The sequence below is a fragment of the Tasmannia lanceolata genome, unplaced genomic scaffold (genome assembly GCF_043159265.1).
Source record: "Tasmannia lanceolata isolate RefF3 unplaced genomic scaffold, GAP_Taslan_0.1 ptg000029l, whole genome shotgun sequence".
Classification (NCBI taxonomy): domain Eukaryota; kingdom Viridiplantae; phylum Streptophyta; class Magnoliopsida; order Canellales; family Winteraceae; genus Tasmannia; species Tasmannia lanceolata.
The window spans coordinates 11251002-11275710 of NW_027518706.1; the positions used below are offsets into that span (position 1 = coordinate 11251002).

General features: G+C 39.2%; 2 protein-coding genes and 1 long non-coding RNA gene across 4 annotated transcripts; all 3 read right to left on the minus strand.

Annotated features, from left to right (window-relative positions):
• Positions 1 to 6840: 6840 nt before the first annotated feature.
• Positions 6841 to 8314, minus strand: LOC143859338 (uncharacterized). Its single transcript, XR_013239240.1, has 3 exons — positions 8115 to 8314; positions 7949 to 8005; positions 6841 to 6976 (listed from the first exon to the last, which is right to left on the minus strand). It is a non-coding gene; the product is annotated as an uncharacterized LOC143859338 (long non-coding RNA).
• Positions 8315 to 8383: 69 nt separating this feature from the next.
• On the minus strand, positions 8384 to 10979 carry LOC143859337 (uncharacterized). The gene is made up of 3 exons (XM_077370058.1): positions 10271 to 10979; positions 10037 to 10156; positions 8384 to 9116 (listed from the first exon to the last, which is right to left on the minus strand). The coding sequence occupies exons 1-3, from the start codon at positions 10403 to 10405 to the stop codon at positions 9015 to 9017; spliced, it is 357 nt and encodes a 118-aa protein (XP_077226173.1). The 5' UTR covers positions 10406 to 10979; the 3' UTR covers positions 8384 to 9014.
• Positions 10980 to 17187: 6208 nt separating this feature from the next.
• On the minus strand, positions 17188 to 21973 carry LOC143859353 (uncharacterized). Of its 2 annotated transcripts, none has more exons than XM_077370075.1 (6): positions 21922 to 21973; positions 20976 to 21095; positions 20152 to 20211; positions 18286 to 18350; positions 18120 to 18176; positions 17188 to 17476 (listed from the first exon to the last, which is right to left on the minus strand). In XM_077370075.1, the coding sequence occupies exons 1-6, from the start codon at positions 21952 to 21954 to the stop codon at positions 17305 to 17307; spliced, it is 507 nt and encodes a 168-aa protein (XP_077226190.1). In that variant the 5' UTR covers positions 21955 to 21973; the 3' UTR covers positions 17188 to 17304. The 2 variants fall into 2 exon arrangements, with proteins under 2 accessions (XP_077226190.1, XP_077226189.1); XM_077370074.1 differs by lacking the exon at positions 21922 to 21973 and adding an exon at positions 21188 to 21411.
• Between the last annotated feature and the right edge of the window lie 2736 nt (positions 21974 to 24709).

The window sequence follows — 24709 nt, forward strand, 5'->3', positions numbered from 1 at the left end:
AATGGGTTTTGCAGGATCAAATTTGATATGAGAAAATCTCAGGTTATAAGTAGGGAAATTGGGAAAATCATGAACAAAGATTTGGTCCCATTGGAAATCTAGTTGTAAACTCTCCATTTCAATCGATTCAGCCCTCTTCATGCACAATAAGCTAAGCAAAAAGGGCATGGTAATAACTCAGAGACCAAAAAGGAAATTGAGAGGATAAGGGGGATATCAGGGTGGGATTATTGGCTTGTACAACAAGAAAGATGGGAAAACTATGGTAGAAAGCTAGAAATACGTAGAAAAAACGTTTAACTATTCAAGAAGATGAAAGATTGGAAATGGGAAATGGGTATTTGAATGATTTATACGTGGGTTTTGATCAGGTCTGAAAATTTCAGGAATGGTTATAAGAATTTATTCTTCTTGTTTTTTGCGTAGGTAGGCTAGGGTTTGGCGGGACCCCTTCAGGTTTATTAAATTAAAAAAAGGGAGCTGATAAATTCGCGCCCCAGTAGGATAATTCACACCCCTATAAAAACACAATGGATTGGGAAAACAAAGGATTCAAATGATCCAAAAGTGCTAGAGCCTTATGAGCAAACCGATGATGAAGAAACATAATTCAAGCTCATGGAGTAATATCCATAGTGAATGATTTTATTGCGAATGCTAGTTTGGATAGATAGCTTAAGTGAACTTGATGCCCCTAATGTTCCATGACGCCTATCATCCTCTGACTCAACTTCCTAATTATCCGGTTTTTCCTAATTTCAACTTTTTATAAAATCTAATCAAACAATTATTAAATGAAGAATTCAAAATTCCAAACTAAAGTAAAATACTTTTTGAAAAGACAACCGCTTATATATTTCAAGATTTTCTTTTCAAACATGAAAATGATTAAAACCATTCCATAGAATAATAAAAATTATACTATAAACATTGTAATAATAACAATAACAATACCACATTGTTTAATAACAATAACAAAAAGATTAAAAAAAAAGAAAAAAAGGAACACCACATTGTCCGATAACTAAAGATTGATAAACTAAATAAATATTTTCCCCTCTATAGCTTTTCTTTTCACGTGTCAATCTATACAAGCAATGTGCGTTACTGCACTTGCCTACTAAGCCAAAAAAAAAAAAAAAAAAACACTACGGGATGAGACAGGGCCAGAGCCATCCCCATTTCGGGAAATTTATTAATCTCTTGTGGATTTGAATGGCAACAGTGAAACTCTGTTTCTCAAATAGACATTGCTAGACGACAACTATTGACCCCCTTCTGCTGATGCATGGCCCTCCTTACTTACCACCTTCATTGGATGATCCTAGACCCTTTGATATATTGTTTAGGGTTCATTCAAGAGCCATTGATTTTTATAAGATTTTATCTTATAGATAAGATGTTTGATCCTATCAACAAGATGGCAACTATCACCCCCTTTTATGTTGGTGCATGGCCCTCCCTACTTACCATTGAGCACATCAGGCCCACCTTCAATGGATGATCGTAGACCCTTTGATCTATTAGGCCTTGTTTAGGGTTCAATCAAGAGACGTTGATTATTATAAGATTCAATCTCATAGATTGGATGTTTGATCTGACATGGGACCCAATATTGATCGTGGTGATAGCTCATGTGACCTGACGCAATTTCATTCTCTAGCTTTCTCTGTTGTTGATGCTCATTGATTGAAGGGATCCATATCTAAGCTGGGAACTTCTTTATGTGACAAGTTGAGTTTCAAAACTTCCCCACGTCATCGTTGACTCGTCTGAGTTGACTCCATGTTTACTTTGATCGGGTTCTTGTTTGATCGTACATTTTCCCTATAAAGTCAATCAAAACTCTTTTGACTCTCACGAGTTATGATTGCATCAATCGAATATTCGATCCTGTCAACTGAATACTCAATCACGTCATGCCGAATCGACTAGATTTGCTTTGGCCGCATTTTGGCCTATGCTTTCATTTTGAAACACTAGTGGCAACCATGAGATTGTCGGTTCAAGATAGATTATCTACCAAAAAAATGATTGCTCGACCCAAATTTCGGTCCAAGAATCACAAGGGCCTCATTAATTATATGATCGATGAGTTTCACTCTCACTGGATGTGAACTGTTGACTATATTTTTATGATTATTTTTAAAAGCTATTGATCTAGCAATTATGATCATTTTATCCATGATTTTCTTGTTAAATGATAAGCAGCAATTATCATTTCTAAGGAACTTATATAGTAGAGATATAGTTGCAGCTCTATTAATTAATGCTCCATAAATTTATAATCCCTTATATCTTATTGCCCAGACCAGGAACCAACATTGTTCCTATGCAAATAATTTATACTCTTCTTTCTATATGTAGGTAGATAGAAAACATTCTTTAGTCTCTTCAGTGAAATTCAATGCAGTGGGTCGTAGTAGCCATGAAGTCTTGCATGGCAGCGACACAAGTGGCAGATGTAGGCAAGGGATAAGCACATGACTCCAGCATAACAGTGGCTGGAGGCTGATAGCTTTTCATGCTAAATAGGTAAATATAAAATTTAGTGCATTAGAAATGTGGGTGTGTGTGTGGGGGGGGGGGGGGGGGGAGGGGTTTAAAGAGTTGGACAAAGGAAGTGCCATGTGTTTGTGTGTGTGGGGGAGGGGGGGGGTTTAAAGAAGCGGAGGTAAAGTAGATAAGATAAAGAAGAAAATGACCATTTGATCCCTGCCGTAGGGAATAGATTACTTTGATCACCGTCAAAGATGATGAGATTTACTTCGATCCCATCTAAGTCAAGTCAAGTTTCTGGAAGCGAAACTGTCTATTATTTAATAAACTTTAATATGTCGTAGCCACCAACACTATTAATTATTAGAGCCCTAACTGTAGTTGAAAAAGCTCTAATTTTGGGAAATTGATGATAATTAATTGCCTAACAACCCTTCATCAATGACATGTACGCCGACCAGAGGGATTTGCTAAGAAGCCATGACCCACTTGATTTTTACAAGACTCTTCCATATGCATTGCTGGCTTCAAATAGGAGAGGCCTTAGTAGGGCCAACGTTTGTTCAAACCTGACCCCTTTGTTACCAAGTCTAAAATAATCATGCAATCACTCAATTCAAATCAAATGATCTAGGCTTTGGAAATAGCTACAAGACTAAATCATGTTTCGATGAAAAAGGAAGTAAAAATGATTAGAATATCCATATTCAAGGATCTAATTTTCTACTGTTAGGTTTGCTTGCTTGAATTTTTTGGAATTTTAAATTCAATTGCTTGATCGATATTTGTTGGATATATTTATGAAAGAGCTTTTATATGGTGCCCGACCGTCAAGTACCTTGCTAGCAGTATCACCCTTGATATTTGATCCAACAGCAGACCACTTTTTCAGAGTCTGCTATTAGATCAAATATCAAGGGCAGTACTTTTGAAGTAATGACCACAAGGGACTTGACGGTCGGGCACCAAATAATTTCTCTTTATGGGATAAGAAAATAAAATTTTCCCTTGTAAGAGCCCAATGACAAGGCCGCCACATTAGATCCACATCACTTACCACAACTCGGGCAACTATATCTCACAAAGTATGACTAAAATAGCTCTTATCTCCCAGAAAAGGTCAGTATACACTTTATCTCATGAAAAATAACCAAAAAGGAAAAAAAATATCCTCTAAAACATAACCAAAATATTTATGTCCCGTAAAAATACCCACCATACACCTGTCTCATAGAAAATGGCCAAAATATGCCCAATCCCTATGTGACAAGCTAAATAAAGGGTGTTGTGTTATTGGTGAAGCCTGATCTAAGTCTAATCTGGAAAGTACTGTACACTTTATACTGGGGGTAGTTTTGTACTTTCATGAATTAGGGTTTTTCTTTATCGTAACGCGTTTCTGAACGCCATATAAAGAGATGTGATATCAGGAGACGCCATAGAAAAGTGTGAGGGTTTGTAATTTTTTTCTTCAGAATAGTGGAATCGTTGGCTTGTCGCTCTGCCGTGGATGTAGCCCATACCAAACTAGTTGGGTGAACCACATAAATCTGTGTGTTCTGTGTGTGATCTTTCGTTTTATCTTTGCATCGTTATTCTGATGCGTTGTTAATTCCTAACATGCTGATATCCTCTCCCCCCCCCCCCCCCCCTCCCCCCCCCCCCCCCCCCCCCCCCCCCACACACACACACCTAAATGGATAAAATCCCCCCTTCAACGGTTTCTGTGAGTGTGGTTCATTGCTTTAGGATAAATTTGCTCCCTTTACCGTTTTTCTTTGCCTTTAAAACCTAATGAATGACGTTAGAGAGAGAGGGGGGGAGGGGGAGATTTTATCCATCAGAGTGGGGTATCATTTCCCTAAATACATAGATACATTGTAGTTGGGCGTCCCAAGTAATGAAAAGGGACGCATTTATCTTTTCCCATAAAAAAATGAGAGCATTTTGCTCTTTATCTGTGAGATAAGAGTTATTCTTGTCATTTTCCATCAGTTAGGCTCCGCGTCTTTTCACGTAAAAATGGAAGTAATAGTTGTTTTATGTTTTTACAACAAAAAACAAATTTACGTCCCTTTTTACGCCAAAAGAAAAGGAGATCAACTTTACACTACATAAGGTGCTTTGGTCATTTTATGAGATATGGGTATATACCAACAAAATTGTCCCCCTCTTCCAACACGTCTTACAATCCGAGTGAATACCCTAGCAAAAGAGGGCGCATACATGGACATAGTGGTGGAAATAATGGTTTGGGACTGCTGTAGGGTTGAACCATAGAAAAAGTATTTGTTAAGAGAGTTTATGTGCACTTGATAAGGAAAAACTGAAGAACAGGAATTGCAGTCTACATCATGTGTAGGCCTGGCCTAGTAAGAGCAGTGTGGTTCTATGCACTCCTGCTACCAATAGCAGCTGCATATGGCTTGTTGGGGCAATGGATCATTTTGGAATGCATTGTTAGCTGCAGGGAGTATTGCTAGACTTCCTAACAGATTTTTCTTTTTGTATATTTCTCTTTACACCCATTTTTGAAACTTATTTGGCTAGGAAAGGTTTATGTAGCTGAATGTAACTGTCACTCAGAAGGTTTGTACCAAATTTATTAAGCAGCCAACAAATGAATGACATTGAGACAATTGCTTCACCTTCCATATCAAGAGCTAGAGACAAGTGGTGGCTTTCCCTCTATAATAAATATTTAGTAGATCCAGTAGATTATGCTCGCGCTAATGATAAGCCATCCATGAAAGATAATAATTCATCCCCGGCTCTAATGTCAATCAAGACGTAAATGTTGTTGGGGGGGGGGGGGGGGGGGGAGGGGCAAGACCCACCACCAATAACATTCGCCAATCAACCAACGGCGAACATACGAAAATACCCAAGATCTTGCACAACAAGATGGAGAAAAATATATCTAAACAAACCACAACCACCAAAGAGAGTCAAAACAAACAACCACAAGAAAACAAGAATATACGTGGTTCACCACAATGGGCTACTCCACGGAGAAGGCAGCACACTCAATTCATTATTTAGAACCAAAATAGTACAATGATACCTCCACTGGTAAAATCCACCAATAAAACCCTTCTCTCCAACCTTCTATGTAGCCACAAAATAATCTCCAAGCCTCTGTACCGATTATATGGAAAACCCTCCTTCGAGAAGTAGTTGGAAAATCCTCCAACACAATGCTTGTGCTACAATAGACAAAATCCAATGGATAAGAAGAACGGAAGAAGAAGAAGAATACACTTTGATAAACAAGAGGAGGAAAAACCCTTTTTTGCTTCTACACAAAAAAGCCTTCCAAGAGCCCAAGAGAAAACCCCTCTTTTTGCTCTAAACCTTCTCTTCAAGAAGAACATTGCTTTTGCTTCACCACAAAAGCCCTTCTAGAGCCCCAAGAGAAAACTTTACCTAAAATGTGTCGCTAGTCATTTTCTCAAACATTGCTTCTCTCAAGCAATTTCACAAACACCTTGCATGCAAACACCTAGACGCTCTGATACCAATTGTAGGGGGTCAAGACCCACCACCAATAACATTCGCCGGTGGTTGATTGGAGAATGTTATTGGCGGTGGGTCTTGATCCCCTACAATTGGTATCAGAGCATCTAGGATCTTGCACACAAGGTGTTTGTGAAATTACTTGAGAGAAGCAAGGTTTGAGAAAATGACTAGCCACACATTTTAGGTGAAGTTTTTTCGCAAGGTGTTTGTGAAATTACTTGAGAGGAGCAAGGTTTGAGAAAATGACTAGCCACACATTTTGGGTGAAGTTTTTTTATGAGAAGACGGAAGGATCCGATTGTTAAAAGTGGAAACCAAGGAGAATGTGGCGATACGCTCACTAAAATGGTTCAAGGAGAGAATTAGTCAAATTCAGAAAGGAGTTTGTGTTTTCTTCTTCCTTCTCAATGTTAGTTTTTTTTTTTTTTTTTTTGGGGCAGATTTCTCAATTTTAGTTGCCTAAATAATTGTGTTAAATTGCCAGACCCTCAAGTTGCTAGTAACTCAAAGGCTTCTGCTCAGTCATGAAAAAGGTGAGGCCATGCTCTAAAAAACAATCAACCAACGGGGGGGGAGGGGCAAGACCCACCGCCAATAACATTCGCCAATCAACCAACGGCGAACATACGAAAATACCCAAGATCTTGCACAACAAGATGGAGAAAAATATATCTAAACAAACCACAACCACCAAAGAGAGTCAAAACAAACAACCACAAGAAAACAAGAATATACGTGGTTCACCACAATGGGCTACTCCACGGAGAAGGCAGCATACTCAATTCATTATTTAGAACCAAAATAGTACAATGATACCTCCACTGGTAAAATCCACCGATAAAACCCTTCTCTCCAACCTTCTATGTAGCCACAAAATAATCTCCAAGCCTCTGTACCGATTATATGGAAAACCCTCCTTCGAGAAGTAGTTGGAAAATCCTCCAACACAATGCTTGTGCTACAATAGACAAAATCCAATGGATAAGAAGAACGGAAGAAGAAGAAGAATACACTTTGATAAACAAGAGGAGGAAAAACCCTTTTTTGCTTCTACACAAAAAAGCCTTCCAAGAGCCCAAGAGAAAACCCCTCTTTTTGCTCTAAACCTTCTCTTCAAGAAGAACATTGCTTTTGCTTCACCACAAAAGCCCTTCTAGAGCCCCAAGAGAAAACTTTACCTAAAATGTGTCGCTAGTCATTTTCTCAAACATTGCTTCTCTCAAGCAATTTCACAAACACCTTGCATGCAAACACCTAGACGCTCTGATACCAATTGTAGGGGGTCAAGACCCACCACCAATAACATTCGCCGGTGGTTGATTGGAGAATGTTATTGGCGGTGGGTCTTGATCCCCTACAATTGGTATCAGAGCGTCTAGGATCTTGCACACAAGGTGTTTGTGAAATTACTTGAGAGAAGCAAGGTTTGAGAAAATGACTAGCCACACATTTTAGGTGAAGTTTTTTCGCAAGGTGTTTGTGAAATTACTTGAGAGGAGCAAGGTTTGAGAAAATGACTAGCCACACATTTTAGGTGAAGTTTTTTCGCAAGGTGTTTGTGAAATTACTTGAGAGGAGCAAGGTTTGAGAAAATGACTAGCCACACATTTTGGGTGAAGTTTTTTTTATGAGAAGACGGAAGGATCCGATTGTTAAAAGTGGAAACCAAGGAGAATGTGGCGATACGCTCACTAAAATGGTTCAAGGAGAGAATTAGTCAAATTCAGAAAGGAGTTTGTGTTTTCTTCTTCCTTCTCAATGTTAGTTTTTTTTTTTTTTTTTTGGGGCAGATTTCTCAATTTTAGTTGCCTAAATAATTGTGTTAAATTGCCAGACCCTCAAGTTGCTAGTAACTCAAAGGCTTCTGCTCAGTCATGACAAAGGTGAGGCCATGCTCTAAAAAACAAGAGATGAGAATTTATTTTCTTACCCTCGTTCAAGGTTTAGATCCAAACGATGTCCAGCAATAACTTTGTCAATCTCATACCTATGTCAGAAAACAAAGCTTTTTTCAAATCAGAATTTTTGTAATGAACACATACGTTAGTCGTGATAACATTTAGAAACAGTTTAATTTATAGCTGGAATAGCCAGACCTCATATCGATGCGCAACTTTTCTATATCATTTCGGAATTTCTCAATCTCACGTTGAGACCACTCCTGCATCGCGAATGCATAACGTCATTGAAAGCAAGATTTGAAACATGGAGATATGAAAGCACACTTAAATTAAAAAAAATAGCATCATCTGTTAAGTGGAAACCAAAATAATGTTTTTCAGGGCTACTAAAAGGATAATGGAATCTGCACTATGTTCTGAAAATAGTGCTACTAACTTTATTGAATTCTTATCTGATTGGCTGTTTATGTTAATTCGGAAATTGTAGCAGCTTTTAACAGGTAATGAGAAAAAGAATATAAAGAGTATCATTACTAAAACAAGAGAGGCTGCTGCTGTTCTTTGTTTAGATCCGCATTTTATCTGATCAGATCTTGAGTTGTTTGTTTAAATGAAATTTTTCCGTGATCACATCTAAGTTTTCATATACTGTTATGTGCCTAATCGGCCGTAACACGAATAAATAAAATAAAAAGAAATAATAGAGAAGAGGATGGTTGATTCGAGGCAACCGGGACCTCCTAATGGCTCAGTTCGAGAGGAGCCATTACTCTCCTAGAAACACAGTTTCTATTTTGCTGTAAATTCTCTTCCTTTATTAATGATAAAGATTGGTTTTTTCCTCTTCTTTTTTTAATGATAACTTCCTTGAATAGGCAATCCAACAAAGTGATGTTATCTAAGCCGCTCATGAATAATGAAGGATTTAGCATATATACAGCAGCACTCTAGGCCTTTCCTAAACTGTACGAATCCATATTATCAGCCTTCGGTAAGTTAGCTTAAACTGTCATTAGCCATGAGAAAACTACAAGATATGGATGTTCCTCCCGAAAAGCAATGCATCAAGCTAAACGCTATTAACATAAAAAGCTTTCAATGCCATGTGAGAAAAAAAAACGAAAAGAATTGCAGTACCTGGGAACTTTGTACTTTAGATTTGAATTTGGAGAGCTTAAGATCAAACATCATTTCACTCTACACCAATAAAGGGTTACAGTTAAGGAATAGAAAAGATTGTCACGTCTATGCAATATAATGTTATAATCATTTGTTGGAGTTCCACGCAAAAGCAAATAGTCCCACATCGGTAAAGTGAAGGGGATGGGGATGGGTTATAAGGGAATGGGCACCCTCTCTCTAACAGCTAGCTTTTAGGGGTGAGTTCTACCCGGTTTGATTCCCTACAAATGGTATCAGAGCTGGCGCGTGTTAACTTCCGGGAAGATCTTGGTTACCCCGGTATGCCTCCAAGGACGGTGGAATTCCCTCGGAGAAGATCTCGTGGTTCCCACGTAGCCGCCACGTGGAGGGGCGAGATGGTCCACGTTGCTTCTATGTGGAGGGGGAGAGTTGGAGTTCCGCGCAAAAGCAAATAGTCCCACATCGGTAAGTGATGAGGATGGGCATGGGGATGGGGTATAAGGGAATGGGCACCCTCCCTCTATCAGCTAGGTTTTAGGGGTGAGTTCTACCCGGTTTGATTCCCTACATCATTTAAGCCATGTTTGGATTGCAAGAAAAATAATTTTTACGGGAGTTATTTCTTGAGAAAAAATTTTCCTTCCACGAGGGGGAAATGATATGAATATGGTAAATTTAGAGGGATATTATCATAAATTGAAGATCCCTCTTAAGTAAAAATTAAAAAGGGCTGATACAAGTCGTCTTTTTTTCCGTGTTAAAAAGTAGGAAATTGTTGAAAAAAAAAAATTCTTTTCAAAACTTTTTCAAGAAATTCTTGCAATCTAAACAGGGCCTTAAGCATGAAACTCTTCCATAAGCTTGTACATTCAAAGCTATCTAATAATAACAATGGCATTCCACAATTTGCATTACAAACAAAGATTGCTTGGAAAAGCCAAATGGAATAAAAAAACTGAACAAGAAACACTTACCATCTTCAACTCTACTTTGAAAACAACATTTTGAGCTAAATTATCCAAGCAATCACAGAAACCATCAGCGACATCCTCTGCTAGTTTAGTAGGGAGGCCTTGGGCTTCTAATTTTCTCACCTAGAAGTAAATATAAGCCCATAAACATGTTATCTCAGAAACCACTACAAATAATCACAAATCTAAAAAAAAAAAGTAAACCAAACACAAACATGGATAATCAAGAATTATTACCAAAGCTAATTTGTTGATGAGAGGTTTCATCATATGAGAAATTTGCCTAAACCCCGTACTGCCGCTCATGGCGGTCCAGCGTGACATGGAATTAGACCCCAAGAGCATTGCACTTTTACTAGTGATGAAAGACATTTGCAGGATTTACAATAACAAGATAAAAGAAAACACACCCACAAAAGAGAATAAAGAAAAAAAGGGTCTTCCTTCTCCAAAAATTTGATTAGAAGCTACTCTAGACTGTTCAGTTCTTATACAGCACCCAAGGCCAGAAATGGGTTCTGCAAGATCCAATTTGATATGAACAAATCTGAGGTTATAAATAGGGAAATGAGGAAAATCATGAACAAAGATTTGGTCCCATTGTAAATCTACTTGCAGACTAGCCATTTCAATCGATTCAGCCCCCTTCATGCACAATAAGCTAAGCAAAAGGGGCATGGTAATAACTCAGAGACGAAAAAGGAAATTGAGAGGATAAGGGGGATATCAGGGTGAGATTTTTGGCTTGAACAACAAGAAACATAGGACAAATATGGTAGAAAATTAGAAAAACGTCAAAGAAACGTTTACCATACAAGAAGATGAAAGATTTGAAATGGGTATTTGAAGATTTGTACGTGGGTATTGATCAGGTCCGAGAGTTTGGTGCCTCTGTGGATTTGAATGGCACCACTGAAACTTCGTTTCTCAAATATACAGTGCTTGCCTAAGATGAAAACTATTGCCCCCCGACTCCCCGAGCGCTGGTGCATGGCCCTCGCTACTTTCCATTGGGCCCATTGTGACAACCTTCATTGGATGATCCTAGTCCCTAGACCCTTTGATCTATTGTTTAGGGTTCAATCAAGAGCCGTTGATTTTTATAAGATTCAATCTTATAGATAAGATGTTTGATCCTATCTACAAGATGACAATGATGGACCCCTTTGTGTTGGTGCATGGCCCTCCCTACTTACCATTGGGCACATCGGGCCCACCTTCATTGGATGATCCTAGACCCTTTGATCTTTAGGCCTTCTTTAGGGTTCAATCAAGAGCCATTGATTTTTATAAGATTCAATCTTATAGATAGCATGTTTGATCCTGCATGGGACCCAAAATTGGTTGTGGTGATCGTTCATGTACGTTCGTTTAAGATTATGACAACCGATTGTGAGTTCCAAACCGATTATTGGACTCAAAATTACGTTTAGGCCCTGTTCGTTTCAGATTGTGACAACCGATGGTGAGGGCGCCAACCGATTATTAGCCAAAAATTAAACATAATTTTTGGCTAATAATCGGTTGGGGCCCTCACCATTGGTTGTCACTTGTTTAATTTTTGGCTAATAATCGGTTGGGGCCCTCACCATCTGTTGTCAAAATCTGAAAAGAAAAGGGCCTAAAATTTGAGTCCAATAATCAGTTCAGCACTCAAGCGGTTGTTAAGATCTTAAAGGAACAGGGCAGTAGTGCTTTGTCTGTTGTCGATGCTCATGGAATGGAGTGATGAATTTCTTTCTCATTGGCTGTGAATTGTTAACTATATTTTAATGATTATTTTTGCAAGCTATTGATATAATAATCGGGATCATGCTATCCGTGATTTTTTCTCTAGACTTGTTAAATGATAAGCAACAATTATCATATTTCAAGAACTTACATAGTGGAGATATAGTTGGGGCTCAAATAATTAATACTCCATAAATTTATAATCTCGTATATCTTATTGCCAGTACTACGATAATAATTTATACTCTTGTTTCGGTATGTAAGTACATTGGCACATAGAATACATTCTTTAGTCTATTCAGAGGAATCCGTTGCAGTGGTCACAGTAGCTATGGACTCTGGCATGGTAGTGACACAAATGGCAGATGCAGGCAAGGCGATTCTATGGGGCCTTGTTTAGGGTTCAATCAAGAACCATCGACTTTCATAGGATTCAATCTTATAGATAGGATGGTTATCTTGAATGGGGCCCAAAGTTAATTGCGGTGATCGTTCACGTAGTATAACTCAATTTCATCATCCAGCTTTGTCTGTTGTTGATGCTCACAGATTCGAGTGATCCATATCTAAGTTTGAAACTTCTTTCTTTAACAAGTTTAGTTTCAAACTCCCCTGCATCATTGTCACCTCGTTCAAGTCATCTCCTTTTAACTTTGGTCGAGTTCTTGTTCGAGCCTACATTTTGTCCTATAAAGTCGACCGAACTCTTTAGACTCTCATTGGTTATGACTGCATCAATCGAATATTTGATTCTATCAACTGAATGCTCAATTGCGCCGCACCGAATTGTGGCCAATGTCTGCATTTTGAAACGCTAGTGACAACCATGAGATTGTTGGTTCAAAATAGCTTATCTAGCAAAAAAAATAAATGATTACTCGATCCTAATTTCGGTCCAAGGATCATGAGGGCGTCATTATATTATCGGCGAATTTCTATCTCATTGGATGTGAATTGTTGACTATATTTTAGTGATTATTTATGGAAGCTATTGCTCTAGCAATTATGATCATTTTATCCATGATTTTTTTTCTCGAGTATCATTAAATAATAAGCAACACTTATCATATTTAAGGAACTTATATAGTGGAGATATAGTTGCGGCTCTATTAATTAATATTCCATAAATTTATAATCTCATATCTTACTGTCCACACCACGAGCCAGCGTTGTTCCTATATATGCTAATAATTTATACTCTCTTCTTTCTATATGTAGGTACATAGAAAACGTTCTTAACCTTCTTCAGTAGATTTTATTACAGTGGTTGCAGTAGCCATGAACTTTGGTGTGGCAGATATAGGCAAGGCAGAAGAACATGATTCCCTCCTAACAATGGCAGTAGGAGGCCGTTAGGCTTTTTTCTTGCTAGACAGAAAGGTATAAAATTTGGTGCATCAGAAATATGGGTACAGCGAGGAGAGATTTGGCCACGTTTTGGCCTGTGTTCACATTTTGAAACGCTAGTGGCAACCCATGAGATTGTCGGTTAAAGATAGCTTAACTACCAAATAATGATTACTCGTCCCTAATTTCGGTCCAAGCATCACCCGGGCCGCCTCATTATATGATCAATGAATTTCTATCTCATTGGATATGAATTGTTGACTATATTCTAATGATTATTTTTGGAAGCTCTCGCTCTAGCAATTATGATAATTTTATCCATGATTTTTTTCTTGAGACTCATTAAATGATAAGCAACACTTGTGAAACGACCAGTTACTCCAAAAGCTTTAGCTGTTGGAGAAGGTGTTTATTTATTCTTTTGTACATTAAACACTCCCCCCCACATGTGGCCCCCTCTTTATTTGGGTTGGCCTACACGGGGCACATGTGGCCCCACTTGTAGTTTGACCATAGCATGTGGATTTTTGACATCAAGGAGGCTTGAACTCAGAATCTTTGCTCTGATACCATTTGACACGACCTACTCCAAAAGCTTAAGCTGTTGTTGAACTCAGAACCTTTGCAATGAATTCGACTGAAGAAACTAAAGAACATTTTCTATGTACCTGCATACATAAAGGAGAGAGAATAAATTATTTGCATAGGAACAATATTGGTTCCTGGAGTGGTCACAGTAGCCATGAACTTTGGTATGGCAACAACACAAGTGGCAAATGTAAGCAAGGAAGAAGCACATGATTCCCGCCTGGTGCACCAGAAATGTGGGGAGAGCAAGGAGAGAGTTGGACAAAGGAAGTGCCATGTGTTTTTTTTTTTTTTTGCTTCTTGGTGCGTGTGTTTGTGTTGGAAGGGGGGGGGGGGGGGGGGGCTATTCAATGGCTCTATTAATTAATGCTCCATAAATTTATAATCTCTTAAATATCTTATTGCCCGCACCAGGAACCAACATTGTTCCTATGCAAATAGTTTATTCTCTCTCCTTTATGTATGCAGGTACATAGAAAATGTTCTTTAGTTTCTTCATTCGAATTCATTGCAATAGTGACAGTAGCCATGAATTTTGGTATGGCAGCAACACAAGTGGCAGATGTAGGCAAGGAAGAAGCACATCATTCCCGCCTGGTGCACCAGAAACGTGGGTAGAGCAAGGAGAGAGTTGGACAAAAAAAGTGCCACGTGTTATTTTTTTTTTTTTTTTTCTTCTGTTGGGGGGAGGTTGGGCATGAATCTAGTATTTAATACATTTTAATTAGTTGTATAAAATGCTGCCACCAACACTAAACCATGTTTCGATGAAAAAGACACTAAAAATTAGACCCGGCAAGAAGTGACCCAGACCCGCGGGTCGACCCGGCCCTCCCGTAATTTCCGGTCCGGGTCACTTATTTGCAACCCGTTTTAAGATGACCCACGGGTCTACCCGGCCATTGTTGAATTTGGGTTCATCAAAACAATGGAGAGTACGTCTATATTGAGTTTAATTATAATGGCGTTGCTTGTGTTTTCTTATTTTGCTCCAACAAGAACTAGGTACATAAAAAATAAATTATTGAGGAAAAACAAGAATCAATTGCCGATCTATAGAGCTTTTGATCTAAAACGTCCATGTGATGGAACACAACTTAAATAGGTTTTGCCCCAAAATCATACCCATAAATAATAATATGCGATCCGTACATAGATGGGAGGGCTAGGAGCCTAGGATTATCCTATGGAGATGATTTTTTGGGCTGAACCTATTTATGCTATTGCCATCACATGGACGGTTTGGATCATCCTATTACAATGTGGCTGTGTGGGCATAAAAACAAGAAAAAAATAACAGAAAATATGTCAAAAAACCGAGTGACCCGCGCGTCGACTCAGACCCGTAAAATTTCCCGGGTCATTTTTGACCTGGCCTGTTTGACCCAGACCCGTACAGGTAGGGTCAAACCCGGCCCGGCCCACCCGTTTGCCAAGTCTACGAAAAATGACTAGAATATCCATATTCAAGGGTCTGATTTTCTACTGTTAGATTTGCGTGCTTCAACTTTTTGGAATTTTAAATTCAATTGTTTGATTGATTTTTGTGGGTATTTTTATTAAAAAATATTTAGAGGGATAAGAAAATAAAATTTTCTCTCGCAAGTAAGGGTGTCAATTTTGGCTCGGGCTCGGAAGCTCGCTCGAGCTCGGCTCGAAAAAAGCTCGGCTCGAATCCTTAACGAGCCGAGCCCGAGTTAGGCCAGGCTCGGCTCGGCTCGGCTCGTTAAGAATTTAATATATTTAAATATATATATATTATATATTAATATATACATTAAAAGGGTTGTCCATGGAGTGAAAGGGGGGGGGCAAAATATGTCACTTCATTTTTGGAACCCCATTTGTTACTAGGACCACCCCCATAGTGTAAAAAAAGTAGTCAAATTACACTAGTAGGGCTGTCCAGGGAAGATGAGGGGTGTGAACATAATATAACCCAAGCTCGGTAAGGCTCGCGAGCCTGACCGAGCCTCACTTGTGAGCTTAACGAGCCGAGCCGAGCCTGGCCAAGCTCGGCTCGGCTCGTTTACACCCCTACTTGCAAGAGCCCAATGACAAGGCTGCCACATTAGATCCACGTCACTTACCACAACTCGAGCAACTATATCTCACAAAGTATGACTAAAATACCTCTTTATCACATAGAAAATGGTCAATATACACTTATCTCATGAAAAATAACCAAAATATTTCTACCACGTAAAAATGCCCAAAGTACCCCTAACTCATAGAAAATGGCCAAAATACGCCTGATCCCTATATGGCGGGAGTAAATAAAAAATGAGAGTATTTTGCTCTTTCTCTATGCGATAGAGTTATTCTTGTCATTTTCCATCAGTTAAGGCGATAGAGTTATTCTTGTCATTTTCCATCAGTTAAGGCTCCATTTCTTTTGACTTAATAATGGACGTAAAATTTGTTTTCTGTTGTAAACTTTACACAACATATAGGCAAGATTTTAAATTTCGGTTTCGGGGGTAATTCTGGTCCTCACCGAAACCGAAATTTTAGCCGAAATCCCAATATTTGGTAGACGCACTGGAAATGTCGGTATTTTGGGCCGAAATTTGGTAAATTTCGGCAAGGCAATTTTCGGTTTCGGAACATTTCGGATTTCAGTACATTTCGGTTTCGGTCCTGACCGAAATCCGAAATTTAAAACCTTGCATATTGGTACTTTGGTCATTTTATGATATATGGGTATATACCAACAAAATTGTCCCCCCCCATCCCGCCTCTTCCAACACGTCTTACAATCCACAAATGGACGAGTGAATACCCTAGCGAAAGAGGGCGCATACATAGACTTAGTGGCGGAAATAATGGGTTTGGGACTGCCGCAGGTAGGGTTGAACCATAGAAAAAGTATTTGTTAAGAGAGTTCCCGTGCACTTGATAAGGAAAAATGAAGAACAGGAATTGTAATCTACATCATGTGTAGGCCTGGCCTAGTAGGAGTAGTGTGGTTCTAGGCATTCATCCAACCAATAGTAGCTGTATATGGCGTGTTGGGGCAATGGATCATTTTGGAATGCATTGTTAGCTCCAGGGAGTATTGCTAGCCTTCCTAACAGATTTTTCTTTTTGTATATTTCTGTTTACACCCATTTTTGAAACTTATTTGGCTAGGAAAGCTTTATGTAGCTAATATAACGGTCACTCATAAGGTTTGCACCAAATTTATTAAGCAGTCAACAAATGAATGACATTGAGACAATTCCTTTGCCTTCCATAACAAGAGCTAGAGACAAGTGATGGCTTTCCCTGTACAATAAATATTCAGTAGGTCCAGTTGATTGTGCTCGCGCTAATGATAAGCCATCCATGAAGGATAATAATTCATCCCCAGCTCTAATGTCAATCAAGACGTAAATGTTGTATGGGGCCAAGACCCACCGCCAATAACATTCGCGGCATTCGCTAATCAACCACCGTTGAACACACGAAAATAACCAAGATCTTGCACAACAAGATGAAGAAAAATATATCCCAACAAACCACAACCACCAAAGGGAATCAAAACAAACAACAACAAGAAGACAAGAATATACGTGGTTCACCACAATGGGCTACTCCACGGACAAGGCAACACACTCAATCCATTATTTATAACCAAAATAGTACAATGATACCTCCACCGATAAAATCCAACGATAAAACCCTTCTCTCCAACCTTCTATGTTGCCACAAAATAACCTCCAAGTCTCTCCACCGATTACATGAAAAACCCTCCTTCGTGAAGTAGTTGAACAATCCTCCAACACAATGCTTGTGCTACAATAGACAAAATCCAATAGTTAAGAAGAATGGAAGAAGAAGAATACGCTTTGATAAACAAGAGGAAAAACCCTTTTTTACTTCACTACAAAAAAGCCTTCCAAGAGCCCAAGAGAAAACCCCTATTTTTGCTCTAAACCTTCTCTTTAAGAGAACCTTGCTTTTGCTTACCACAAAAGCCCTCCTAGAGCAACAAAGAGAAAAACTTTACGTAAAATGTGTGGCAAGTCATTTTCTCAAACATTTCTTCTCTCAAGCAATTTCACAAACACCTTGCATGCAAAAACCTAGACGCTCTGACACCAATTGTAGGAGGATCAAGACCCACCCCCAATAACATTCGCTATGAAATTGCTTGAGAGAAGCAAGGTTTGGGAACCAAATAGAATGTTGCAGATACGCTCACTAAAGTGGTTCAAGGAGAGAATTAGTCAAATTCAGAAAGGAGATTGTGTTTTCTTTTTCCTTCACAATTTTAGTTTTTTTTTTTTTTTTGGTAGATTTCTCAATTTTAGTTGCCTAAACAATTGTGTTGAATTGCCAGAACCTGAAGTTGCTAGTAACTCAAAGGCTTCAGCTCAGTCATGACAAAGGTAAGGCCATGCCCTAAAAAACAAGAGATGAGAATTTCTTTCCTTACCCATGTTCAAGGTTTAGATCCAAACGATGTCCGGCAATAACTTTGTCAATCTCATACCTGTGTCAGAAAACAAAGCTTTTCTCAAATCAGAATTTTTGTCATGAACACATACATTAGTCGCGATAACATTCAGAAACAATTTAATTTATAGCTAGAACACCCAGACCTCATATCGATGCGCAACTTTTCTATATCATTTCGGAATTTCTCAATCTCACGTTGAGACCGCTCCTGCATCGCGAATGCATAACGCCATTGAAAGCAAGATTTGAAACATGGAGATATGAAAGCACATTCAAATAAATAAAAAATAGCATCATTTGTGAAGAGGAAACCAAAATAATTTTTTTGAGGGCATTGAATATGGAAAGATCTTGCACTGTATAAGACATTGAATCAATATCCGGGAAAAGATATTGACTAGCTATAATTCAAAGATGACCTCTTCAATAGCCAGAACCTCAGGAACAAGATCTACCATGACTACCTTTGGTGATTATTCACAGAATGTGCAAATAAAAACACTAAAGTTGGACATAAAAAATCTTCTCAAGTAGTTTCAGTCTGCTAAGATGTATATCGGTGGCCGGGGTGCCAGGGTAAATCGAGATGTTACTGGATGAACAGACACCGAAGGAGGATGATCCAGCTTATGATAAATGAGAATGTAAAATTTTAATGGTAATGTCATGGCTGTTGCATTCAACGCAGGCTCAACAATCATGGATATTTATTCTTGGAGAACGCAAAGGACATTTTGAATAAGGCATAGCCCTCCCCATGCCCCGCAATGGCGGGAGCCTCGTGCACTGGGCCTCCCTTTTATACTCACATAGTCCATTAGTTCACCTAATGGTTTTGGTTTCACTATACGTTTCGATTTCGGCATGTGTTACGATGAGGATGGAAACAAAAACATTTGGTAGTTTCGTGTGAGTTTTAGTGGAAAACTGGAAATTTAAAATTTGCTCACCAAACACATTTAACCCCTCCCCTTCAATCATTACTTTCTTTTATGCCCAACTCTCTACGAACTATTAACTAGAATAGACAGGGGATAGTATGGCATAAGCATGAGTCACCTAACTAAAACTCTTCCCACAATCCAATTTTACACCCCGCCCAACCACCACACACACACCATCTCTTCTACCCTAAACTTAACCTTTGACTATCGAAGACAACAAATGGACCTCCATACTCCTTAGGCATTCCCTAACACCATATTTATTCCCAATTGTGTGTCAAAGAGGTTTAAGTTGAAGTGATAAAGTTGAATTAGGATTGGTTTATAGTTAGAAAGTTTAGTGCCGAAAGTTATTTTACCAGTGGAGATTTGGTTATTTTCTTTGAAAGGTTTATACATGTAAGCGTGATTAGACTCTGAATAAAATAGAAGCCTTTTGGTTTGTGTTGAATTGGGCCACGATCAGAAGTCCTTTAAAGAGTTTTGGAGTCCTTAAAAGGCTAGTATATGGTCCATATAAGGGTCTTCCAACACTTGTAGGTATTGCAACATCACCAATATATATCATTCTTTGGTGTGTATATTCCATATCGTGTTTCTGGGATTTTAACTCTTGAGCACAGTAGGAGAGGCAAATATGAGAATGGTAGAGTCTAAACAATCGAGAGTGTCTCAATAACTCCTAGAATACTATGTATCTGTTTTCTTTAGTGTGTTTTTTTTTTTTGAAAAGTTTATGTTTCCTTTATAGATTGGGCTTTTTCTCTCCTTTTTTTAATGATAACTTCTTCAATAGACAATCCAACAAAGTGATGTTATCTAAGCTGCTAATGATTAATGAAGGATTTAGTAGACTTTGACATATATACAGCACTCTAGACCTTTCCTTAACTGTAGGAATCCAGACTATCAGCCTTCTGTAATTTAGCTGAAACTGTCAATAGCCATGAGGAAACTACAAGATATGGCTGTTCCTCCCTAAAAGCAATGCATCAAGCTAAAAGCTATTAACACAAAAAGCTTTCAATGCCATGTGAGAAAGAAAAACGAATAGAATTGCAATACCTGGGAACTTTGTACTTCAGATTTGAATTTGGAGAACTTGAGATCATACATCATGTCACTCTGCACCAAGAAAGGGTTACAGTTAAGGAATAGAAAAGACTGCCACATCTGTGCAATATAATGATATAATCATTTAGGCCATGTTTGGATTGCAAGAAAAATATTTTTAACGGGAGTTAGTTTCTTGAGAAAAAATTTTCTTCCACGATTTAGGGGAAAATGATATGATTATGGTAGATTTAGAGGGATATTATCATAAATTGAAGGTCCTCTTAAGTAAAATTGAAAAGGGTTGATTCAAGTCAGCTTTTTTTGTGTGAAAAAAAAAATGTCGAATTTTTTTTTCAAAATATTTCTTTCCAAACTTTTTTATTAAATTCTTGCAATCTAAACATGGCTTAAGCATGAAACTCTTCCATAAGCTTGTACATTCAAAGCTATCTAATAATAACAATGGCATTCCACAATATGAATCGCAAACAAAGATTACTTGGAAAAACCAAATGGAATAAAAAACTTGTTAGAGTATAAAAGATTAAATAACGCCTTTCTGCAACAGCTTAAGCTTTTGGATTAACTGGTTGTTTCACATGGTATCAGACCAAATGCCTGGGTTCAAACCTCCTTGATAGCAAAAATTCACTTGCAATGGCCAAACCCAAAAGAGGGGGCCCACATGTGCCACGTGTAGGCCAACCCTAGAAAGAGGGGCCACAAGTGAGGGGGAATATTAAAGTATAAAAGATTAAACAACGCCATCTCAAATAGCCTAAGCTTTTGGAGTAAACTGGTAGTTTCACAAAAACTGAACAAGAAACACTCACCATCTTCAACTCTACTTTGAAAACAACATTTGGAGCTAAATTGTCCAAGCAGTCACAGAAACCATCGGTGATATCCTCTGCTAACGTAGTGGGGATGCACTGAGCTTCTAGCTTTCGAACCTAGAAATAATTTTAAGTCACATAAACATTTTACATTAGAAACCACTAAAAATAATCAAAGATCTAAAAACATGGTAGTCAAGAATTATTACCAGTGCTACCTTTTCTATTAGAGGTTTCATCATATGAGAAATCTGCCTAAACCCAGTACTGCCACTCAAGGCAGTCCAGCGTGACATGGAATTACTCCTAAGAAGCATTGCACTTCTACAGCCCATGAAATCCATTTGCAGAACTTACAAAAACAAGATAAAAGAAAGCCCACCCACAGAAGAGAATAAAGAAACAGGGTCTTCCTTCTCCAAAAATTTGATTATAAGTTGCTTTAAACTACGGGTATGCTCCCTGTTGACGAGTGTTCGAATCCCGCCTCCGACTTGCCTGATACACGTGATGTGTGTGTCGTTGCGTGTATCCGTAAGGACTAGTCCTACTCCCGAAGGGGGTGGGGACATCCTATGTCATCAAAAAAAAAAAAAAAGTTGCTTTAAACTGTTCAATTCTTATACAGCACCCAAGGCCTGAAATGGGTTGTGCAGGATCCAATTTGATACGAGCAAATCTCAGGTTATAAGTAGGGAAATGGGGAAAATCAAGAAGAAAGATCCGGTCCAATTCAAATGGAAGGAAATCGACTTGCAGCCTTGTCATTTCTATCGATTCATTACCCCCTCCCCCACATTGAGCAAACATAGACATTTTAATAACTGAGAGACGAAAAAGGAAATTGCTGGGATAAGGGGACATCAAGGTGGGATTATTGGTTTGAACAACAAGATACATAGGAAAAACGTGGTAGAAATACATAGAAAAATAGATACCATACAAGGACAAAGATTGGTGGCTTTGTGTTTCCCATATATAAGTTGCTTGCCCAATATGACAACCAGCTCCCCTTTCTGTTGGTCATGGCACTCTCTACGTAGTAGCATTGGGCCCATCGAGCCCACTTCATTAGAAAACGTTCTTTAGTTTCTCCAGTCGAATTCATTGCAATGGTCGCAGTAGCCATTAATCGAAGATGAAAAAATATTAGGAACGGGACTATTGTCTTTGAACCCTTCAACTAAACCCTTTTATTCCCAAGTAGGCAAGAACCCTAAATGTCTTAAACAACTAGAGCAAATAGAAAAAGAGAAAGAGGAAGCCCTCTCCTAATTCCCCTTGAACAATAGATGACACCTGACACAAGCTAATATCCACTTTCAACATCTTATACAAAAAAGCATATCATCATTCATCATAATATCCACTCTAATCCAGGGGACGTAGTTATAGGCAAAAAATTACGCTTCATTAAGGGGAAATTAAAAGAGTGGGATAAGGAGCAGAAAGAAGTGGACCAAGGCAGGAAGAGGATTCTTGAGGACAGATTGATGGAGATAAATACATTGGCAGAGAGTGGTTTGGCCTCGGCGGAGGATTATGAGCAACAAGGAAGATTAATTCAAGAGCATAAAGAGTTGTTGATGCTTAAAGAAATCTCTTGGCGCCAAAGATCTCGAGTCAAGTGGTTGTTGGAGGGAGATAAAAACACAGCCTTCTTCCATGCCATGGCTAGTGCTCGCAGAAGAAGGAACAGAATTGAATCCTTAGAAGTGGAGGGGGAGATTGTATCTGACAAGGAGCGAATTATTGAAGAAATTATTGAATTCTACAGATCTTTATACTCAGCTGATGGGATGTTACGCCCAATTCCTCAAGACATTTGTTTTGCTAGCTTAAGCCTGGAAGCCTCAGCCGGATTGGAAATCCCTTTCTCTGAGGTGGAAATCCGATCAGCACTATTTTCTCTGGCAAAAGATAAAGCCCCTGGACCCGATGGTTTTTGTTTGGCTTTCTTTCAAACTTGCTGGGAAACAGTAAAATCGGATATTCTTCGATTCTTCATAGAATTTTTTGAGGGAGCCATCCTTGACAAAGGGACAGGTGCAACTTTTCTCGTCCTCATTCCAAAAATTGAAGGAGCAACAAAAAGCTCGGATTTTCGCCCGATTAGCTTGGTGGGCAGCCTTTACAAAGTCCTCGCAAAGGTTCTGGCGGATCGTATCAAAGTGGTTCTTCCTTCAATTATATCGGTCTGTCAAAGTGCCTTCATAAGCAACCGGCAAATTCTTGATTGTTCTTTAACAGCCAATGAAGCCATTGACTATTATCGGAGGAAGGGGGAAGGCGGCATTCTATGCAAGCTTGACATGGAGAAGGCATATGACCGAGTGGATTGGGCAGCATTAGATTTTCTCATGGGTCGTATGGGCTTTGGGGGAAGGTGGAGAGGGTGGATCCGGAACTGCTTATCGTCCGCCTGGTTTTCTGTCCTCATCAACGGATCAGCAAAAGGATTCTTCAAATCTTCTAGAGGATTGCGGCAGGGCGATCCTCTCTCTCCTTTTCTTTTCCTGATTGTGGCCGAATCACTGTGCAGACTGCTGAAAAAAGGAAGTGAGTTGGGGCTATATCAAGGGTTCCTTATTGGCGAGAGCAAGGTGGAAGTATCGCTTCTTCAGTTTGCGGATGACACTCTTCTGTTCTGTTCTCCGGTCATATCCCAGATTCTTAACCTTAAAGCTATGCTTCGTTGTTATGAGATGGTTTCGGGTCAAAGATCTAATTTCGCAAAATCTCGGTTGTTCGCGATCAACGTTTCTGAGAACGATGCATCCTTTTTCGCCGGAATTATGGGGTGTGATTTAGATGTCTTTCCAGCAACCTATCTGGGTCTTCCTCTTGGTGTGGGTCGACCGAAACACAACCTATGGGCTCCTATTATTCAAAGGATTGAGCGACGTTTGGCCACCTGGAAGCGCCGGTTGGTTTCCAAAGGAGGTAGATTGGTGCTTATAAAGGCCGTTCTATCCAATATGCCGATATATTTTCTATCTCTTTTTCAATGTCCCGCCTCGGTTGCTAAACGCATCGAACAAATTCAGAGACGCTTCCTGTGGGGCGGATCAGGGTCTTCCAAGGGGGTCTCCCTGATTAAATGGAGTATGGTCTGCTTGCCTACTAAAAATGGAGGTTTGGGTATCAGGAGGGTTCAGAGTTTTAACCAGGCCCTTATGGGCAAGTGGCTGTGGAGATTTGGCGAAGAACAATCCTCTTTGTGGGTCCGGGTCATTGGAAGTAAGTATGGTTCAGATCATGGGCATTGGGACTCTGTTGATAATTTTAAACTCAAAGGTCTCACGGCTTGGAGGGACATCTTGAAGTTGAAGTCGTTATTTGCTCCTGGCGTCCGATTCAGAGTATATAGGGGGGATCGGATTCGGTTCTGGCAGGATCCTTGGTGTTCGGCCGATCCTCTTCAAGTGATGTTTCCTGACTTATTCATCGTTTCATCTCAGAAAGAGGTCTGGGTGTCGGAATGTTTTGTAAGGGAACATGGGAAGGTGGCTTGGTCTCTTAAGTTTCGCAGAGACTTCTTTGTTAGGGAGTTAAACTCTTACAACGCCCTCCTCTCCTTATTGGATTCTTGCTTCATCAAGTCTTCGGGCGTAGATCGTCGGATTTGGATTTGGAATCCTTCGGGGATATTTTCAGTCAAATCTTTTTATAACCATCTGATCCCTTCTTCAGTGGAGCATGTGTCCTCCTCGTTTTGGAGACAATCTTGC